Source organism: Caretta caretta, chromosome 8 (assembly GCF_965140235.1).
Source record: "Caretta caretta isolate rCarCar2 chromosome 8, rCarCar1.hap1, whole genome shotgun sequence".
In the NCBI taxonomy this organism is placed as follows: Eukaryota; Metazoa; Chordata; order Testudines; family Cheloniidae; genus Caretta; species Caretta caretta.
The window spans coordinates 21,392,633-21,410,412 of record NC_134213.1 but is presented as its reverse complement, the minus strand read 5'-3'; the positions used below and the strand labels follow the sequence as shown (position 1 = coordinate 21,410,412).

General features: G+C 39.3%; 1 protein-coding gene across 2 annotated transcripts in view; it reads left to right on the top strand.

The window, feature by feature from the left end:
- Window positions 1-15,364, top strand: part of UBTD2 (ubiquitin domain containing 2) — a 113,471-nt gene extending 98,107 nt beyond the window's left edge. For both annotated transcript variants that reach the window (XM_048859872.2, XM_075131342.1), the window contains exon 3: window positions 8,192-15,364. In XM_048859872.2, coding sequence (XP_048715829.1) covers window positions 8,192-8,589 — 398 coding nt within the window. In that variant the 3' untranslated portion in view covers window positions 8,590-15,364. The remainder of the gene's footprint in view (window positions 1-8,191) is intronic.
- The last annotated feature ends 2,416 nt before the right edge of the window (window positions 15,365-17,780 follow it).

Here is a 17,780-nt window from a genome sequence, read left to right as displayed (position 1 = left end):
GCATTTCAGTGTAGATGCTTACAGCATTAGGTTGACATAAACTCTGTAGTCTCTGTCTCAGTTTCTCATCTGTAAAAAGAAACTGCCCTGAGCCTCTCCCATACACACATGCCCACTGCTTTGAGCTTCCCCTCCCATGCACACACCACACATCTCCTTGCCTCTCCATGGCCCTGATAAGTGTGAGAGAGCTGTGTAGGGAGGTGAGAAGGTGGTAGGACTGTGAGGAGTACATGGTATCACCTGGAGGCAGGAACAGGCAGGAGAGTGGAGATGCAGAGTCCCTGCCCCAAGACTAGGCCTAGGTCAGGGCTTCTCAAACTGTGGGTCGGGACCCCTCAGGGGTTCGTGAGGTTATTACATGGGGGGTCGTGAGCTGTCAGCCTCCATCCCAAATGCTGTTTTGCCTCCTGCATTTATAATGGTGTTAAATATATTAAGTGTTTTTAATGTAAAAGGGGGGAGGGGTCGCACTCAGAGGTTTGGTATGTGAAAGGGGTCACCAGTATAAAAGTCTGAAAACCCCTGGCCTAGGCCCTAAGGTATGGGGAAAGGTGCGCTACGCATCACCCTGCAACATAAGAGCCACAGAGAGGTGTGAAGTAGCCCATTCATCTCAATAATCCATTCTCAGCTGAATGGCAACACTCCATAGAGCTGAATATAGCTTAAAACAATAGCTTTGAGAGGTGTGAACTGCTCTGTTGAATTCAGCCTGTATTCTCCTCTCCTCTCCCACCCCATGTCAGTGCTTGGGAGCCTGTCATACACCAAGCATACCTTTTCAGCCCCCCCACCCAAAGGGACAACAGGGCCCAGACCCTGACTCACCCACAAAGAAAGGGGGGCAGAAAGGAAAAGGGTCAAATTCTCCCCCCCACCCCCAGGGGCAGGGATCCCCAGACACCAGCTTCCTCACTGAGGACAGGGAGAAGGGCTCAGACTCCCCAGATTCCAGCGCAAGTAGCAGGGGAGAATATGGGGCTGACCGTTCCACTGGCCTGAGCCCTCAACTCATGTCCCCTTCTTGCACTTTCCCAATCCCCACAGCCCCAGCACCCTCCACATGCTTCCTCAACTGCCCCAACCTGCCCATATTCCCTAGCTTTGCACCCAAAAAGTTATTAGAATCTAAAAGTGTTATGAGCATCTCATGTTCAGAGTTCCATTGTTCAGAAGCATTATCCTGTCTTTCATCTTCCCTCTAGTTAATCAATGCTAATGGATTAATGCTTGCGCTCTGGTATAATAAACCCCCAAGTGGAAAAGTAACAACATGTCCAGCAGTCATTCTCTCATATCTGTGTGGAGCATGGGTAATTTATTATCTTTCAGAAAATAGCTAGAGCCCCTTCTAAATTAGCTGTAAAATGAGCAGGGCAGACTCCACAAAAGTAAGTAAACAAAACAAAACACTTGATAGAGGCAGATAATAGCTACATGACAACAGATAGCCGTTGCTAGACCTATCCTCTATTCATTTATCTAGTTGTTTTTTGAACCCTGTTATAGTCTTGGCCTTCACAACATCCTCTGGCAAAGAGCTCCACAGATTGACTGTGAATTTTGTGAAGAAATACTTACTTATGTTTCTTTTAAACCTGATGCCTATTAATTTCATTTGATGACCCCTAGTCCTTGTGTTAGGAGGAGGAGTAAATACTACTTCCTTGTTTACTTTCTCCACACCAGTCATGATTTTATAGACCTCTGTCATATCCCCCCTTAGTTGTCTCTTTTCCAAACTGAAAAGTCCCAGTCTGATTAATCTCTCCTCATATGGAAGCTATTCCATATCTGTCTATATTTTCTTGCCCTTTTCTGTACATTTTCCAACTTCCAATATATCTTTTTTGAGATGGAGCAACCAGATCTGCACGCAGTATTCAAGATGTGGGCATACCATTGATTTATATAGAGGCAATATGATATTTTCTGTCCTATTATCTATCCCTTTCCTAATGATTCCCAACATTTGTGTTAGCTTTTTTGACTGCTGCTGTATATTGATTGGATGTTTTCAGAGAACTATCCACAATGACTCCAAGATCTCTTTCCTGAGTGGTAACAGCTAATTTAGATCCCTTCATTTTATATTGCTTCCCTAAAGGAGCTGTGGGTGACATGCACTAGCTGAGATAAATGTCAAGTGACTGGAATCAATTGTGGGTGCTCAGAGCCATAGTTTGAGTCCCCAGTGAGTGCAAAAATTAGTTACAAGACTGGAATTTGTTTTTTAAAAGGTGTTTTTTTTCAGGGAGCAGTATCTCAAGAACGCTTTGCTCAAATGACCTCAGATGTGGACCTTTAACACTTCCCAGTGCCTCCATGAGGCACATCAAATATCAAGACAATCCTAGTAACCATGAAGATTTTAGAGCACTTAGAAAGGTCATCCTTTAAATAGAAAGGACTTATTATCCTTAACTATAGCAGAGCAGCCGCTCCACTATAACATAATTTAGTATATTGTATTTTACCCAGCGGAGCCTCTTCAGGCTGAATAGTGTTCTTTCATTCTTCAGTACTGAAGAAATGGGGTTGTAATGACCTCAACACCTTAATGTGCAGTGCACACAGTGTGGGTGCAGATGGAACTTGCACTTTCATAAAACGTTTAATTTCTCCTCTTTTTGTAACAGCTACCTCTGCTACCTGTACATCCTCAGGTCCCCATGCTGATTTTATTTTTTTTAGGCAGTAAGCTGTCTATCTTCAAACTGGTTAAAGCCACTCTGAACTGTCCAGCAATTTTTCTCCATGGGTGCTCAGCCCCGGAGCACCCACAGAGTCAGCGCCTATGCTCAGAACTCCTGCTGGCTCAGAAAGTAGTTTCCTTTTGTGGACTTGAGCCAGACCTGTAATGTTCTTTTAATGGTAGAGTTCTTTTCCATTGAATTTGGAATGAGAATTATTAAATGCTTAACACTTACTGTCTACAAGCCCTTGCTTCAAAGTGCTTGAGTAAGTGTTTTATGCTAAAAAGAGGATAAAGATAGAAGCTCAGTTGGAACCATTTGGTTATTTAAGCAGTTGTGAGACTGTTGGATTCTGGGAAAAGCACTTACACTTCATGAGGAGTTGATGAGGCAATGTAATGTACAGTAGCTTTACAGATGTTAAAATTTGTGTCGCAGGTGTAGGCTTAGTGTGGCTGGCAATTGAACATGAAAAGAGCATGGGGAATTCACACTTGTTTACTTTAAAGTACTTCACCCGCACCATTGATATTCATGGTTAGTTTATTGTTTTAGTGCTTAGTGTGGCACATAGGCTTCTGCAAATATTATTATGCCCCACCTTCCGGAAAACTCAAGAACTACAGTTGTTTAACTTTTTAATACTGCTCCAATCACTAAGTTATATGGGTTTGACTGCAAAGTAGCACGTTTTTGGGTTTTTTTTACTCTCCCAGTTTGTATTAATGATAGGTTGCATAAACACAAAATATCACAGAAGATGGTTCAGTGTTCATGTTAATAGTTATTGCCGTCTAGGAATCCCTAACCACTATGAACTAGAATAAGATAGATTCACTTCATATAGGCCCTCAAACCACCATCGGATGGCAATGTCTTTCAGGAATTAAGAAAAGGAGTACTTGTGGCACCTCAGAGACTAACATTTATTTGAGCATAAGCTTTTGCTCAAATAAATTTGTTAGTCTCCAAGGTGCCACAAGTACTCCTTTTCTTTTTGCGGATACAGACTAACACGGCTGCTACTCTGAAAACTTTCAGGAATTAGTGACCCAGGCTAGATTCAGAGCAGCAATCTATAGATGAAAGTCTCGCAATTGCCAGTGTTTTGAGCAATCCAAGCGTCCTTGAGTTGAATAATATACATGCTTTTGGAATGGAGATTTTTTTCAGTAATAAGAACAAATGAACCAGCTGTTTCTAGGATGATTGAAATGTTATAAATACACAGACATTTAAACTCTTTAGATGAACTACTTGTCCTTGGCATGCTAGGGAAAAAATTCTCCTCAGACAGCAAATCTGTTGTTGTATTTTGGGGGGGTTTTTTAAGTCTGGTCAGTTTTAAATTTTGGGTTCTTAATGGGTTTATCTTGAAACTGCTGAGGATCTATGTAAAAGTGAAGCACTGTTGAGAACAGCAAATAAGATTTTGCTGCATCTTCCTGAAGGGCTGTTGGAATTAAAGATTAAAGATTCTTTTATAGCTTTGAATAAGTGTGGGCATACAAACTTGATCTTGATTTCATCAAACTATTCCAGAAATTTTACATTAGTACAGTTTGAATCTATTAAATTAATAATGTTTAACATGCAGGACGGATGCATCCAAATTCTGATAGCATCATACCTGTTCAAGCACAGAAACCAGTCCTTTTTTCCACTAGGGTTTTCAGTTACTAATCTAGGAAAAAGTTCTTCACACTGATAAGTAGTTAGGGTGACCAGATGTCCCGATTTTATAGGGACAGTCCCAATTTTTGGGTCTTTTTCTTATATAGGCTCCTATTACACTCCACCCCCATCCCGATTTTTGACACTTGCTGTCTGGTCACCCTATAACTAGTTAAGACACAGTTTTATAGTCTATATAGTACTTCATCTTTAAAAAAATTTCTAATCCAGTGTGCTTGATATTAACTTTGTTTTTTTTATCAGTTTTGATTGTTTTTCTGTTTAAAACCCTAAAACTGTTGCAAGTCTGTGTAACAAGTATTAAGAAGCTTTCTGTGCCGCCTTCTGACTTATGCCAAAATGTCCCTGTTCTCCAAGAATATATTACTTCCTTTAAGTTAGCAGGACATTCTCTTTCCCCCCCCCCCCCCCCCCATTTGTAAGCCTGTGTTGCATATTTATTACTATAAGAGACTCAACTTTGTTCTCTGGTGTCAGTCAACTGACGTGAGTCAGCGGTTTCGAAGGTTTATACCTGATACTGCCACATGGGAAGGTCAGTATCAGATTACTCAAGTAATTATTATTACAGTGGGTTCTCTGTTATTGAGAGGTCCTCAGTCTTTGGTTCATGGAATGTTTGTGGCCCACATACCACTACTTGGTGCTCCACAAAGTTCTGTAATCTCTCCCGTGGTCCCATCTCCCCTTGTATCCACCCACTCACTTGCGTTAGAAGATAAAATACACAGCTTTCCTAATACTGTTCCTTGAAAGCAGTTGCCACAATGTTATGTGCCAGTGGCATAGAAGGGATGTGATTTGCACTTTAAAAACGTTTTAAAATTGCTGCTTAAAATAAACATGCTGCCAAAGGAAGTAAACTATTGGTCTCTACTTCCTTGAGACAGACACAAAATTATAGTGGGTCATCTTACACATTACTTTCTCTAATGAAGCTTCATCCACCCCTTTCTTCCCATTGGTGCCATATCCTTCTGTATTCCCAGCCTCTTGCATATAGTTATGTACATGCTCAGGCTATGTCTACACTACAGCCTGTGTCGGCATAACTTATGTCACTCGGGGATGCGAATAAACCCCTAAGCGACATGAGTTACATTGATTTAAGTTTTCGTGTGCACAGCGCTGTGTCGGCAGGAGAGCTTCTCCCACCAACATGGCTTCTGCCATTCGCTGAGGTAGTGTTTTTATTCCAACAGGAGAGCTCTCCCCAATCGGCATAGCGCATCTTCACCAGATGCGCTGCAGGGGCGCAGCTACACTGGCACATTTAAGATTTCCAAGAATCTTAAAAATATTTCAGTGGTGGAGAAAGATTGAAAGTTTTGAAGACGCAAAAAGAAACGGAGTACTTGTGGCACCTTAGAGACTAACCAATTTATTTGAGCATAAGCTTTCGTGAGCTACTGTGAGCTGTAGCTCACGAAAGCTCATGCTCAAATAAATTGGTTAGTCTCTAAGGTGCCACAAGTACTCCTTTTCTTTTTGCGAATACAGACTAACACGGCTGTTACTCTGAAACCTGTTTTGAAGACAGGGTTCCAAATACATTTTTTTGTATTTACAGTTTATCTTAAATCTTTCCTAGTCCTATCATTAGACCTGTGCATTTTTCAATGGCAAGACGGCAACTTTAGTTTACCCCTTTCAGAGTCCTCAAAGAATTGTGTGCATGTTCCAAGAAAACTGCTCCGACTTAGCTGTAGTTGGTTTTTAATATTGCTTATCTGATTATGATTAAGCAACCTGCTGTTTATTGCATATACTTTGCCATTGGTGTTGGTTCAAATGGACTAGGAATATGGGTCATGAAGAAATCCCTTGGCAAGCCTATCCTAATGGTACGTTACCATTGTATTTCATATTAACCCCTCGATGGCCCTGCCCTGCCACAGCCTAAGATGTAGCTTTCTTTTAGGGCAAATACGTTTTTTTAAAAATGGATAGTGGTATATAGTTTCGCTTCCTTGGGACTATAAAAATGCTAGATCCATTTGGTTGCATGTAGCAAAGCACTCAAAAATATAAAATTACTGTTCACAGGAAAAATTAATCTTGCTATGTTGGATGTTTGCTATAGTGATTAGGTACTCAAAATAAAAATGTGTACTGTTTAAAAAAGGGGGGAGGGGAAATCTTTGGGCTGTGAGAGCTGAAGGACTTAATTATTTCTCCTGTCATACTTTATATAAAATACCGGGTGAGCTACAGATTAAGTGTTAATTAGTTCTGCTTGGTTTACTGTGGGATCCACAAGACAGCACAAGATTGAAATGGGTGGTACAGACCATTATCTTCTTTCATGTAGTGGAGCTGCCCTTTTGACCGTTTTAAGGGAAAAAAGGACCTTCTTCTAGGAGTGAGCAGGCAGTTTGGGGACACAACTATCACTGGATAATATTTGAGTTCAGTACAACTTCACTTGACCAATACTAGAGTGCTCAATTTTTCAGAGAAGTTTGTCTACTCCAGACATCATTCTTTCACGTTTTGTTCACTTCTTCAAAACTTGCTCTGCTGCAGGAAAACCATATTCCTCTAGATTTGTTATGAAACGCACCGTATCATGATTGTTGCTGGTCACACAAATAAGAGATGGAAGTCCTGACGTGTGACAGCTTTTGGGACATTTATATTTTAATTGGTCAATGCTCATTGTATGTTTAATTTATGTTGGTGAAGAAAGAGGTAAAAGTATCTCTTTTTAAAAAACAGAAGATTTTAAAAGAATATGTAGGCTTCTGTTTCAAATAAGTAGTTCTCAGCATCAGATGCGACTGTTAGGATGAAATGAAAGAGCTATGCAGTATGTCCCCAAGTTATAATTTCATGTTGCAGTAATTTTTGCTGATCAACCAAACAACAAGGTTTAAGGCAACTCATTGTCAGCATGAAAAAAGCCTCCAACTAGAAAAGGCCTTAATTTCTAATGGGGAACAGTTGGGATGGTGTGTGCAGAACTGCAGAGTCAAAGAGTTTTTAAAATATTCTGTAGCTCAAGGAATTGGCTCATCTTCAAACATTTGTAACTACAAAAAGATGGATAATCTTGCAAGTGTATGTGCCCCATCTAGGGGCAAGAATGAGAAAATTCATTACAAGCAGGTAAATGCAAGACAATGTTGCAGCATTTCCTTGGTATACAAATGTATGCTTTTTAACTCCACTGAGAGGGGATTTCTGCTCTGATTTAGGAAAGCAAAGGCTGGTTTGCACTGCATCTCATTTTCCTGACAAGCTGCATGACTGTGATATGTGACACAGGTAGTCAGGCTTCAATTCTCGCTTGACCTTACTTTAACTGAAAACTTCATTGCTAAAAATGAGTGCTCTGCCACATTTTTCTAGTGTAATTCTTGAAAGTCTCATGGTGAGAAGTGTGCCTTTACAGTGCACACACTGTGATTCTTATTAATAGCTTTGTAAATGTAAGTTATAATTCCTGAGTTGTCTGTTGAACCTCCCTTACAACATCAGTAGTGAGAGAACTCCATATCCAAGAATGCAAACCAGTTTCCTTTTTGCTTTAACGCTGAATGCTGAATGGTATTTTTGTTCTTATTGTGGGTGGGCACCATCAAGGAGCTTGGGAGAAAAAGGGATTCTAACTTGTGAAATTTCAGGCATATAATAGTGTAATATCTATCCAAAACTTTCTGTAATTTTAATCACATGCATATAATGCAATCTTCCATTTTTCTAATAACAAGAACAAATGTTTTAATGGTTACCACTAGTTTGATTTACATGTAAAATGCATTTATTTATACTGTTTTTTCCTCTGTTTCCCAAAGGTGCTCTTACAGAGTGCTATGATGAACTGGGCAACAGATACCAGCTTCCAGTCTACTGCCTGGCCCCGCCTGTCAATATGATAGAGGAGAAGGGAGACCTGGAGACTCTAGATATTCCCGATCCACCACCCAATTCTGGGCATGAATGCCAGCTTCGCTTGCGCCTCTCAACAGGCAAAGACCTCAAACTTATGGTCCGCAGTATGGACACAGTATATCACATGAAGAGGCGACTGCATACGGTGGAAGGAGTGGAGCCCAGCAGCCAGCGCTGGTTCTTCTCAGGCAGGCCGCTCGCAGACAAAATGAAACTGGAGGAGCTGAAAATCCCGAAGGATTATGTGGTGCAAGTCATTGTGAGCCAGCCCTTAACAAATCCAACCCCAGTGGAAAACTGATTCTGTTTGTTTTTTGATTCTCCATTCCTCCTCCTCTATCATATGGGATTTATTTTCTCTGCTCTTATTTTTCCTGCTAATGGATTGGTTCCAAGAAATGACTAGCAAAAATTCCATCTGTGATGGAGATCTGCAGAAACAAAACACAAATGTAAACTGTCCCTTGGGATTTGCCTGATTGATATTTTTTAACACCACAGAAAGAAACACATGGCAAATGCAATGAAGGGTTTGTGTAAGGGGGAAGTCTGTCATTTAAACAATAAAAACCTGTAATAATGCTTGGAACTGTAGGTGGAGCATTGATCCATGGAGAAAGCACTTTTTTAAAAAAAGAGAAAAAAATAAACCAAATTGTAGTACTTCATGAAATCGGCACCATTTACAGTTCATCCCAGAAGTGTAGCTTCTCTGGTAGGTCCACTTTGCTCGGTATCTATGATGATTGTTTCTGTTTTGGTTTAACTCATGTGCTGTGTCCGATTTCTCCTGTGGCGTAGTGAATCTCATCCAGAGAGAGGTGGACTGAAGAACGGATTTTTGTGTTGCGTTCTATCACTGCTGTGTTCCACCCCAAATGTGGCTCTTCTTCATGTTCATACGAACCGGTTTTAGCACATTCCAGGATGGTGATAAATGGGCTTGTGCCGTTTTGAGGCTTCAGTGTTTGGTAAATACTGCGTTCTGGAGCATTAGGCAATAATTTAGGAAGTGTATACACATTTTAATAAATCCTTCATGTACTGTACTGTAAAGTTACTTGCTACAATGTTGACTTTTGCTGAAGTTTTCTGGCTCATTGGCACCTGAATAATGTGCCTACTAAATTACTGTACCCTTCTCCATCCTGTAAAACAGACAATTAACAAAAGGCTAGCTGATTACAAGAGGGACACTGATATGGGATGAAAAAAAAACGCACAACCTTTATCAGCTGACGTTGGTATCCTACCGTAGAATGTTTCCAGATAAAATCAGAAAGTTACACCCAAATATGATTGAATGCAATTTTCCCCTTTCTGAATTCTCAGAGGAGACACTCTGTGGAAAATCATAGAAAGGAGACTATAAAGCACACTACATTCAGTTGTTCATGTCACTACCGGTAGAAACAGAGGCCATTCCCTAAGTCTCAGTGTTGGAGGACATGGTCACTTTCTGGTCCGTAGTTGTGGAAATATGTTCACTGTAATGCATCAGGAGCTTCGAATGTGGTCACTCAGTTTAATATCTGGTACTTTTCCTTTAGAATGTAAAAGGAGCCTTTTTTTCTGGGAACAGACACCTCTGTTGCAGTGTGCTTTGGACAACATTTATGATAGTTTTTCACCTAACAAAATAAATTAATAGGATGAATATAGTGTTGAAAAAAATAATGTAATTATTGAGTAGTTGTTACCACGTTAAAAGAAATTGATCTAGTTCCTTTGTTTGGCTGCTCTGCATCTCTCAGAGTTTGGGATATAGGGTATATCCTTCTCTGAAACTATGTCCCGCACTCCTTTTATAAACACAATTATTTTGTTTTTCAGTCCTCGTGCACTCAAATGACTTAATTCCTGCCAAACCTCTATTCTGCCTATTCAGACATGGTTCACTGTATTGCTCTTTCTGTCTTCCATACCTAAATCTAAAATTGCCCAGAATGGCTTTTATTCCACTGATAGTGGAGTCACTATTTTAGGATTGACACTTTTAGATTTGAAGTGAAGAGAGCTTCTTTAATTCTGTACAGTTTAATGGGCGGTGGTTTACTTGGCAAATACTGTAAAATTGGAACTAGCAGAGTTCAGTTGAAATTGCCAGCTCCTGAGGCTTTCCATATTGCTCTAACCTTTTTATCTGTTCACTGGCTAGGTGGCACTTTGGATTTAGTACACTAGTCTTTCTCTTTTAGAAACTGAAGTTCATATTTGATACCACATCACACATGAGCATGAGCTTTGCTTTTATCATAGTTCCCATGTTGTATGTCACAAAACCAAAATGCTCCTTAGCACAATTCACTGTCAGATCTACTCCAGGTAGGTTGAAGCCTGGCAACACAGAAGTGCAATGACAGGGTTGTATGGAGGAAGCCATGTCATTTAGTCCCTCATTTTTGCAAGCACCAAATTGACTTCCACATTTTTTTTTTGTAAAAAAGGCAAAAGTTAGACTTAAGCCCTGACTTGCACCAAAGCCTTTGGATTTTTTCACAAAGGGTGTAAAATTCACAAAAATCAGAATTTTTAAGACAAAATTCAGCTAATAAGTAGTGATTCTTTCACCACGTCTTTTGCATCTTGAAGGGGGAAATAATACTGGATTTCTGCACAACCACCTTAAAAATCTCATGGATTTTTCGCTGTTCAAATGTGCCTGGTAAAACTAGATTGTTTGTTTTATAAAATAAATGCTATATTTTATCTAAGCAACAGATAGTCATTTCATATCTGGAGCAGCATGTCTTGTGAAACATAGTACAAATTTTTGTTTTAATCTGTTTTTGTGATGGAGTTTCCCTAGAATCAATTCTGGAAGGGGGGAAAAGCTACAGCTGTAAAGTAACAAAGCTGTAACTAGGATAATGATGATTTTGTAACTTCCCACATCCTTTTGTAGAATGCATTTTCAGAGATAGTTTGAGGTGATTTACTGAATATAATTTTCAATATTACAGGTTTCTGACAAACAATTTAAATGCATTTTCACATTTCCTCTGAAAAAGCATCAACTGTAGTATGTTGTGCTGTAACATGTAACAATTTTTTACATTAAGTATTTTGATGGCGGAGAGTGAGGAGAAGGATGTCTAAGCAATTTTGAATTGGTTTTCATGCATGTAGGGGGTTGAGCATTGCTGGATTTGATCACCCAAGGGGCCGTTGCATAGAAAACATACTCTCCTTCCTGTCTCCCTAAGCACATAAGCACAAATCTCAAAACCAAGCAGTCTGATTGCAAACCGGTTTTTTTTAAAAGGTGAAAATGAATACTGGTCTCTTATCCCTGTCTTGATAAGCTGACAAACCTAACCACACAACTTTATTTTTGAATATAGAAGATATAACTGGAAACAAAGAAATTTCATAAGATCCATATTAAGGAAAAGAGTAATGCTTCTAACAAGGAGATCATTTCTGAAAATGTACATATATGTGCGTTTATGCTGATGAACTTATGGTATGTGACTATATATATTCAGTGAATACTATACTTCTTTTATCTGTAAGATGATCAGGTTTGGTATTCCTACTAGACCCCTGGCTATAAAAACAGAAATGAACAGGACAAGAGTTTGCCCCCACACAAATTTATGCAATTTCCACTGGACTCAGCGGGAACTGTGCGCTTGCATCCCAGAGCGGAATTGGGGCCCATGTGTAGCATTAGGAAGTAGATAGGCATGGGACACCATTCTGGGGCAAGAAGGAGGAAAAGCAGAACTTTGTGGGTAGATTTTGGATCCCCAAAGTGTGACTAGTGAAGTTCTAAAATGCAGCTTCTGGCCATGCTGTCCTCACCTTGCAGTCATAATAAGAAAATCCCAGCCAGCTGCAGGGCTGAATTACTCCAAGCAATTTCTATCCATCATTCAAGAAAGGCACGTATGAGCACATGTTGTTGTATGCATTTTTATTTGAATATGTGTACTCAGATTCAGTATGGCATTTGTGCTCCTGACAGGTTTCCTATGTGACCTTTATTTGTTGTATTATAGATTGGGCACCCCAATCAATGTGCAGTATCACACTGTTCAGTGTCCTCAGACAGGATATACTAATTGGGAGATTTTTATAATGTGTACCCAAGAGTTGATATAATCAAGTGAGGAGTAATAGGATAAAGTTTTCATTAGATTCATAGGCCTTGTATGTGTCACTCCTGATTAACTTTGGCCAGGAGGTGATTCCAGGAAATTACATTTTTACATTCTTATGTCAGTGACAGGTCTGTTTAACACAGAGCTTAGACTTTTGTGCTTGTTATTGCAAAGATGTCACTTGTATCTGACCCAGAAGTAATGGACAGGCTAAACTCTACACTCCCAGAATAGCTTTAAAGGCAGAGGATCAACAACACTACATATAGTCTAATGTAAAAATTTATCAGAAATGGGACATATTGGATATGTATTGCTAACTTTGTTACAAAGTGTTTTGTTTTACAAAAAGAACAAGTGATCACAGTTTTCCATAGTATGTAACTTTTGAATTATGTTTCCACTATGTGGGCCCTTTGTGCATTACATTTTGTGAATATCATCTACAGAAAACTCTATTTGAGACAGTAATATTAAGAAAACTTTCGACTTCCTTCTTAAAACCTGCAATCTCTTCTTGTCTGTATCTGGGAAATATTTGGAAAACTAAGTGATGTGAAAGTGCAGTGTAAATAGGGGATTTTTTTATAGCGATTGGGTGGCTAAGGGCACCATGTAAAATTAAACCACCTCCCTATGCCTTTCTCAAAAAGCTGAATCAGTTGAATTAGTAGGAGAGGAAAAGCAATCAGGGTTAATATTTATGTGACAAAGCAACATATTCAGTTTACATCATGACGTTCAATAAAGCAAATGGCCTATTGATAAAATATCGCTATAATATCAGACATGCTTCTGCATACATATGCATTGTTAGTAAATATATTTTTGTTAGTTTGATGCAATGGTTGGGCTGCTTTTTAACCCATAGAATTTTGAAAGCATTTCAGCTGCATAAAAGTTGACAAATTAAATGAGTGCTATAAATTTGTCCATCACTATTCTATTCATAAACACAAATGCTAAAGTTACATTTCTGATTCTTGATTTATATTTTGCAGAATCTTTCATACATCATTGTAAATATGTTATTAAAGACCTTGCATCTTATGAAAAGAGCTGATGTGTTCTTTATAAAAGATTTAGAAAACAAATCAGCTCTTTTCATAATCTGTCCACTTTACTTTATAGATGCGTGTCAAGTGTTTGAAATGAAAATAATTTCCATTAATGAAAAAGGTTTCCTTTGTTTTCCACCTGTCACTGAGTGTAGGCTTGCTCATGAATGTTGGACATCAGACATTCTTTTGGAATAGATTGTGTGTTTAAAAAGAGAGGTCTAAAGAACTTGCTTTCGGAAAATGGGTGAATTCCATGCACATGGCAAACTTTTTTTTGAAAAAGGAAGAAATGCATTTTGAGCCAAATCAGCGCCCCTTAAAATTTATTTAATATCCCAGCTTGTCCAATGAGTTAAAACAACCGTGCTTCTCTCTTGTACCAAAGTAGATAATATCATACTGTTGCATTTGCAACTACAAAATTGTCAGACAATACAAATCTGCCTGTTTAAAACTGCTTTTCATAAAGCATTTTTAATTGCTTCATTCTGCAGATGGCTCTTCTCCTTTCACATTTCATCAGTTTCAACAAATGCTCCCTAGTGGTGTGGATGCCACTTCCTATTCATAGGACATGGTGGACCATCCATGATAACTCTAGGGCTATAGTTCTCCTTCCAAGGGAGAAACATAATAGTGTATATGCCACTGAGCCTACAAAAGTCAAATAGTTTGAAGACGTGGGTTTTTTTAATCAGCTGAGCTTCTTACTATGGACTTTGAAACTCTTATTAAATATAGCCACTGGACTATCCATGAAGAAGTGTGTTCCTATCCTTTTGAGCAGGGCCATTTGTTGGGTATCTATCCAATGGAATGCTGTATTTGTACATTTAAATATGAAGACCAATGAATCAGAACCATGTGGCAAATTGAGAACTTAAAATCCTGACTCTTGCCTTATATTTTGTTCACCTGGAACTCCAAAAAATCCAGTTTTATTACTTTTAATCCTGTTGTGTTTTTTTTCTGGCAATTTGAATCTAGTCAAAGACTGGAGACAGTTTAAGGAAAATTGAAGCAAATAAAATATGTTGATGTGGCTTTATTAAAGTAATCAAATGGTCTTATATCAAGGACCCTATTTGTGCCTCTCTTCTCCAAGTCCAGGGAATGTCTAGAAACTGGAGATATCTTTGAGCAATGAGTGCAATATTGTGCACTAGTCAGTTGGAGATATGTAAGACGCTTCATTTTCACTTGTTATGTGCAAGGGACTTAGGTTTGTATCCTCTTTGCCTCATGGTAGTGACTTCCAAAGATGGCTGGTACCATCAAATTTGTACTTCTTGAAATATCTTCTCTTTTATGGTAAATCTCTTTTGTACGCAGTTTGTGTGCCATGTATCAAAGAAATAGTCATATTACATAGGATAAGGTGCTAGATAATTTGGTACTGATGCAGATAAATATTATTCCAACAGCTATTGAGAGAAGGATGAGGGGATTACAATGATGTGACTCTTCCCCCCCCCCCCACCCCTCGCCCCGTAACTTTTATAAAATTAAATCTTTTAGCACTGAACACACCGGTTGTGTGAAACATGCTTTTTCCTCCCTGGCTAATTCAGTCCAATGATTAATTCTTAGCCTATCTGGAGATGCTGTGAACATTGAGTTACATTAAGATTCATTGTATATTTTTATGTTGTACCTCTGTTATTTGGTTGACATATCACAGTAGTGTGCGCACATATTTTTTAATCAATTGCAAAGCACAAGTAGATTGTCTTTAAACTTAAATTATGTGAATTTTTTTACATAGCTAGACGTCTATAACATTGAGAGCAAAACATGAATTTCTATGAGTCAGAAACTCTGTACAAAACTTCTTGTATTAAAAAAAGCAAAGAAAAACCAACAATTTTTTTTTCTGGATTTAAAAATAAAATTAATACTGGAAACACCATGCCTTAAGAAACAAACTGAGTGTCATTTTTCTCTTTTTAAGTTATTGGAATGTGATTTAACTCCCAGTTGTATTTCTGCAATCTTTTTATTATACTTTTGGCTATGGAAGGTTAAGATGCTCAGGTCATAAAAACAAATGTATCATTCAGCAGTATCTCACACAATTTGTCTGTCAGGAATAGTGTAAAATAGGGTATGCAATCAGTGGAAGAATCCAGGTCCCTGGGGAGTGGGGTAGGGAACCAAAGGTCAAGTTTCTCCAACACCTTCAAAGTGTAGTGTGTGTGATACCACACATGGTCTGGTATTGTGGGTTTTATGGATGGAGGGAAATATTAAGTAATTTATCTGTGAAGTTGCCCTTTAATATTAAGTGAAATGTTAGATGGATCTCTTAGGGCATGTCTACATGGTGCCTTAGTCCACACCAGAAGGGAATACATTTGAATACTCAACAGCATGTCATGCACTAACTGGCCAGGATGGACCCACTGGCATTCACTATAAGTTCCCTAATGCATATTAATGTAGTCCCATTTCAAACAGTACTACACAGTGTTCATAAGCAGGGTCCACACAAGCCAGTTAGTGCATGACACAGTAGTGTACACTAGAATTTGTACCCCTCTAGGATTAATGCACCATGTAGACAAACCATTAGTTTGGTCCATTTTTATAGTCTTAACTGCCTATCATGTCAAAAGGGCTTGAATGATCCTGGCTAAGTTGCTTTGCTCCCTTTATCATCCTTACAGTTAGTGTCACCTGTTTAACTTCTTTTTGGAGAGAGTGTTTTCATAACAGAATATAGAAAAAATATTGTAAGAACTAAATATAAAGAAATGAACATGAGGATTTTTCTGTGTGTCCTTCCTGACTCTCTCCTTTTTTGATGGGGGAAGAACAGGAGCATGGTCTACTGCTACCCATCCTCAAGAGTTGTCACAGCTGCTATCCCTCCTCTTCTGGGATGGGCAGATGTTCCTTTGGAGCCCAGTAATTGCAGCCACTTTACATTTTGAAAGTTTGGTGTGTCAAGATGTTGAGACAACACAATCTCCCCTTTTGACAGTGCCCTTCATTCAAGTAACATATGGTCACATGTAAAGTGGCAATAAAGACACACACAACTTGTTGCTAGTGTCCAGAAGCCCAATGCAAGAAATGGGCTTTAGGTCTATATTTACAATAACTGATGTACCACCTAACAGGAAAGTGAATTCCAAGTCAAACGTTAACCAATTAAAGGGAGAGGAGCTTGGGTTGCTCCGGCCAGTGCTGGGGCTGAGGTTGGCCGGCCGGCTGGGGTGGGGCAGCTGGAGCAGGGGTCCCTCTGGCTGGCGTGGGGAGGCCTGGGCTGGGGCCACTCCGGCTGGTGTGCAGGGGGTTAACGGTTAAGGTCAGTTAACAGTAAGCCTAATGCTTACCAGTTAACTGTTTAACATTTTATATCCCTAATAAAAGACTATGCAAACCACTGTCCAGTTGCAGCAGCTCTGATTGTATGGTTATGGCTGCTGCGTGTGTCCAATATACTCTTTCCTCACTCCTGAGTATGGAATAAATGTACTATTTGTACTTGTGAATGTATTTTCTTTTTTATTTAAGTATTCAGCTCTATCTCACTCTACCACATTACATAATATCCTATAAATGGCACAGCATTGCTTAACTGAAGTAGGTGTTAACCCTGCTGAGCTGGTCAAATTCCAACAGGGTAGTTACATTCTGCCCACCAGCACTCCAACTGAGGTTTGGATATTGCATTCTTCCCTTCTGCTCCTAAGCTCTTGTGTAATGGTACTGTGCATTGTATCAAATGCTGACAGAGTTTGCTCCAAATGGGTCACATTATAGTGGTAGGTGAAATGATTCCTAGGTTGAGGGCCTAATTCTGTACCTCGCATCGATACAGCTGGTTACGAAATTTTTGACTAAATGTTTTTATTGGAAAATGCCACTACTGTTTCTGCTCAAAGTTTTAGTTTCAATGAATCTATTCAGATGAAACATCCATCAGAAGATTTGGCAGGCTTGGGGTAGAATTTCTGGTCAGAGAGGCACTCATCCCAGAATCACCAATAGCCTGATGATTAGGGCACTCACTGGAATGTGGGAGACCCAAGTTCAAGTCCCAGCTGTGAATCAGGCAAACCAGTGTTGAAACCTCCATTTTTTCCTGCAAGGTGGAATTCTTGTTTTCTGGTCAGCCCTAGTTGTTACATCTGGAGGAAGTCTACTGCAGCCCATGCATTGTGACTCCAGTTTAAACCAGTGTATACAAGAGGGGAATCTGGCTGAAAGTTTAGTTTTTGAAAGTTCTTCAGAATCTTTGGGTAAAAAGTGATAAACAGAAAGGTCACTTACTAAAAGGGGCCAGTGTCACAACAGCCATTCCACCTTTGTCAGATTAG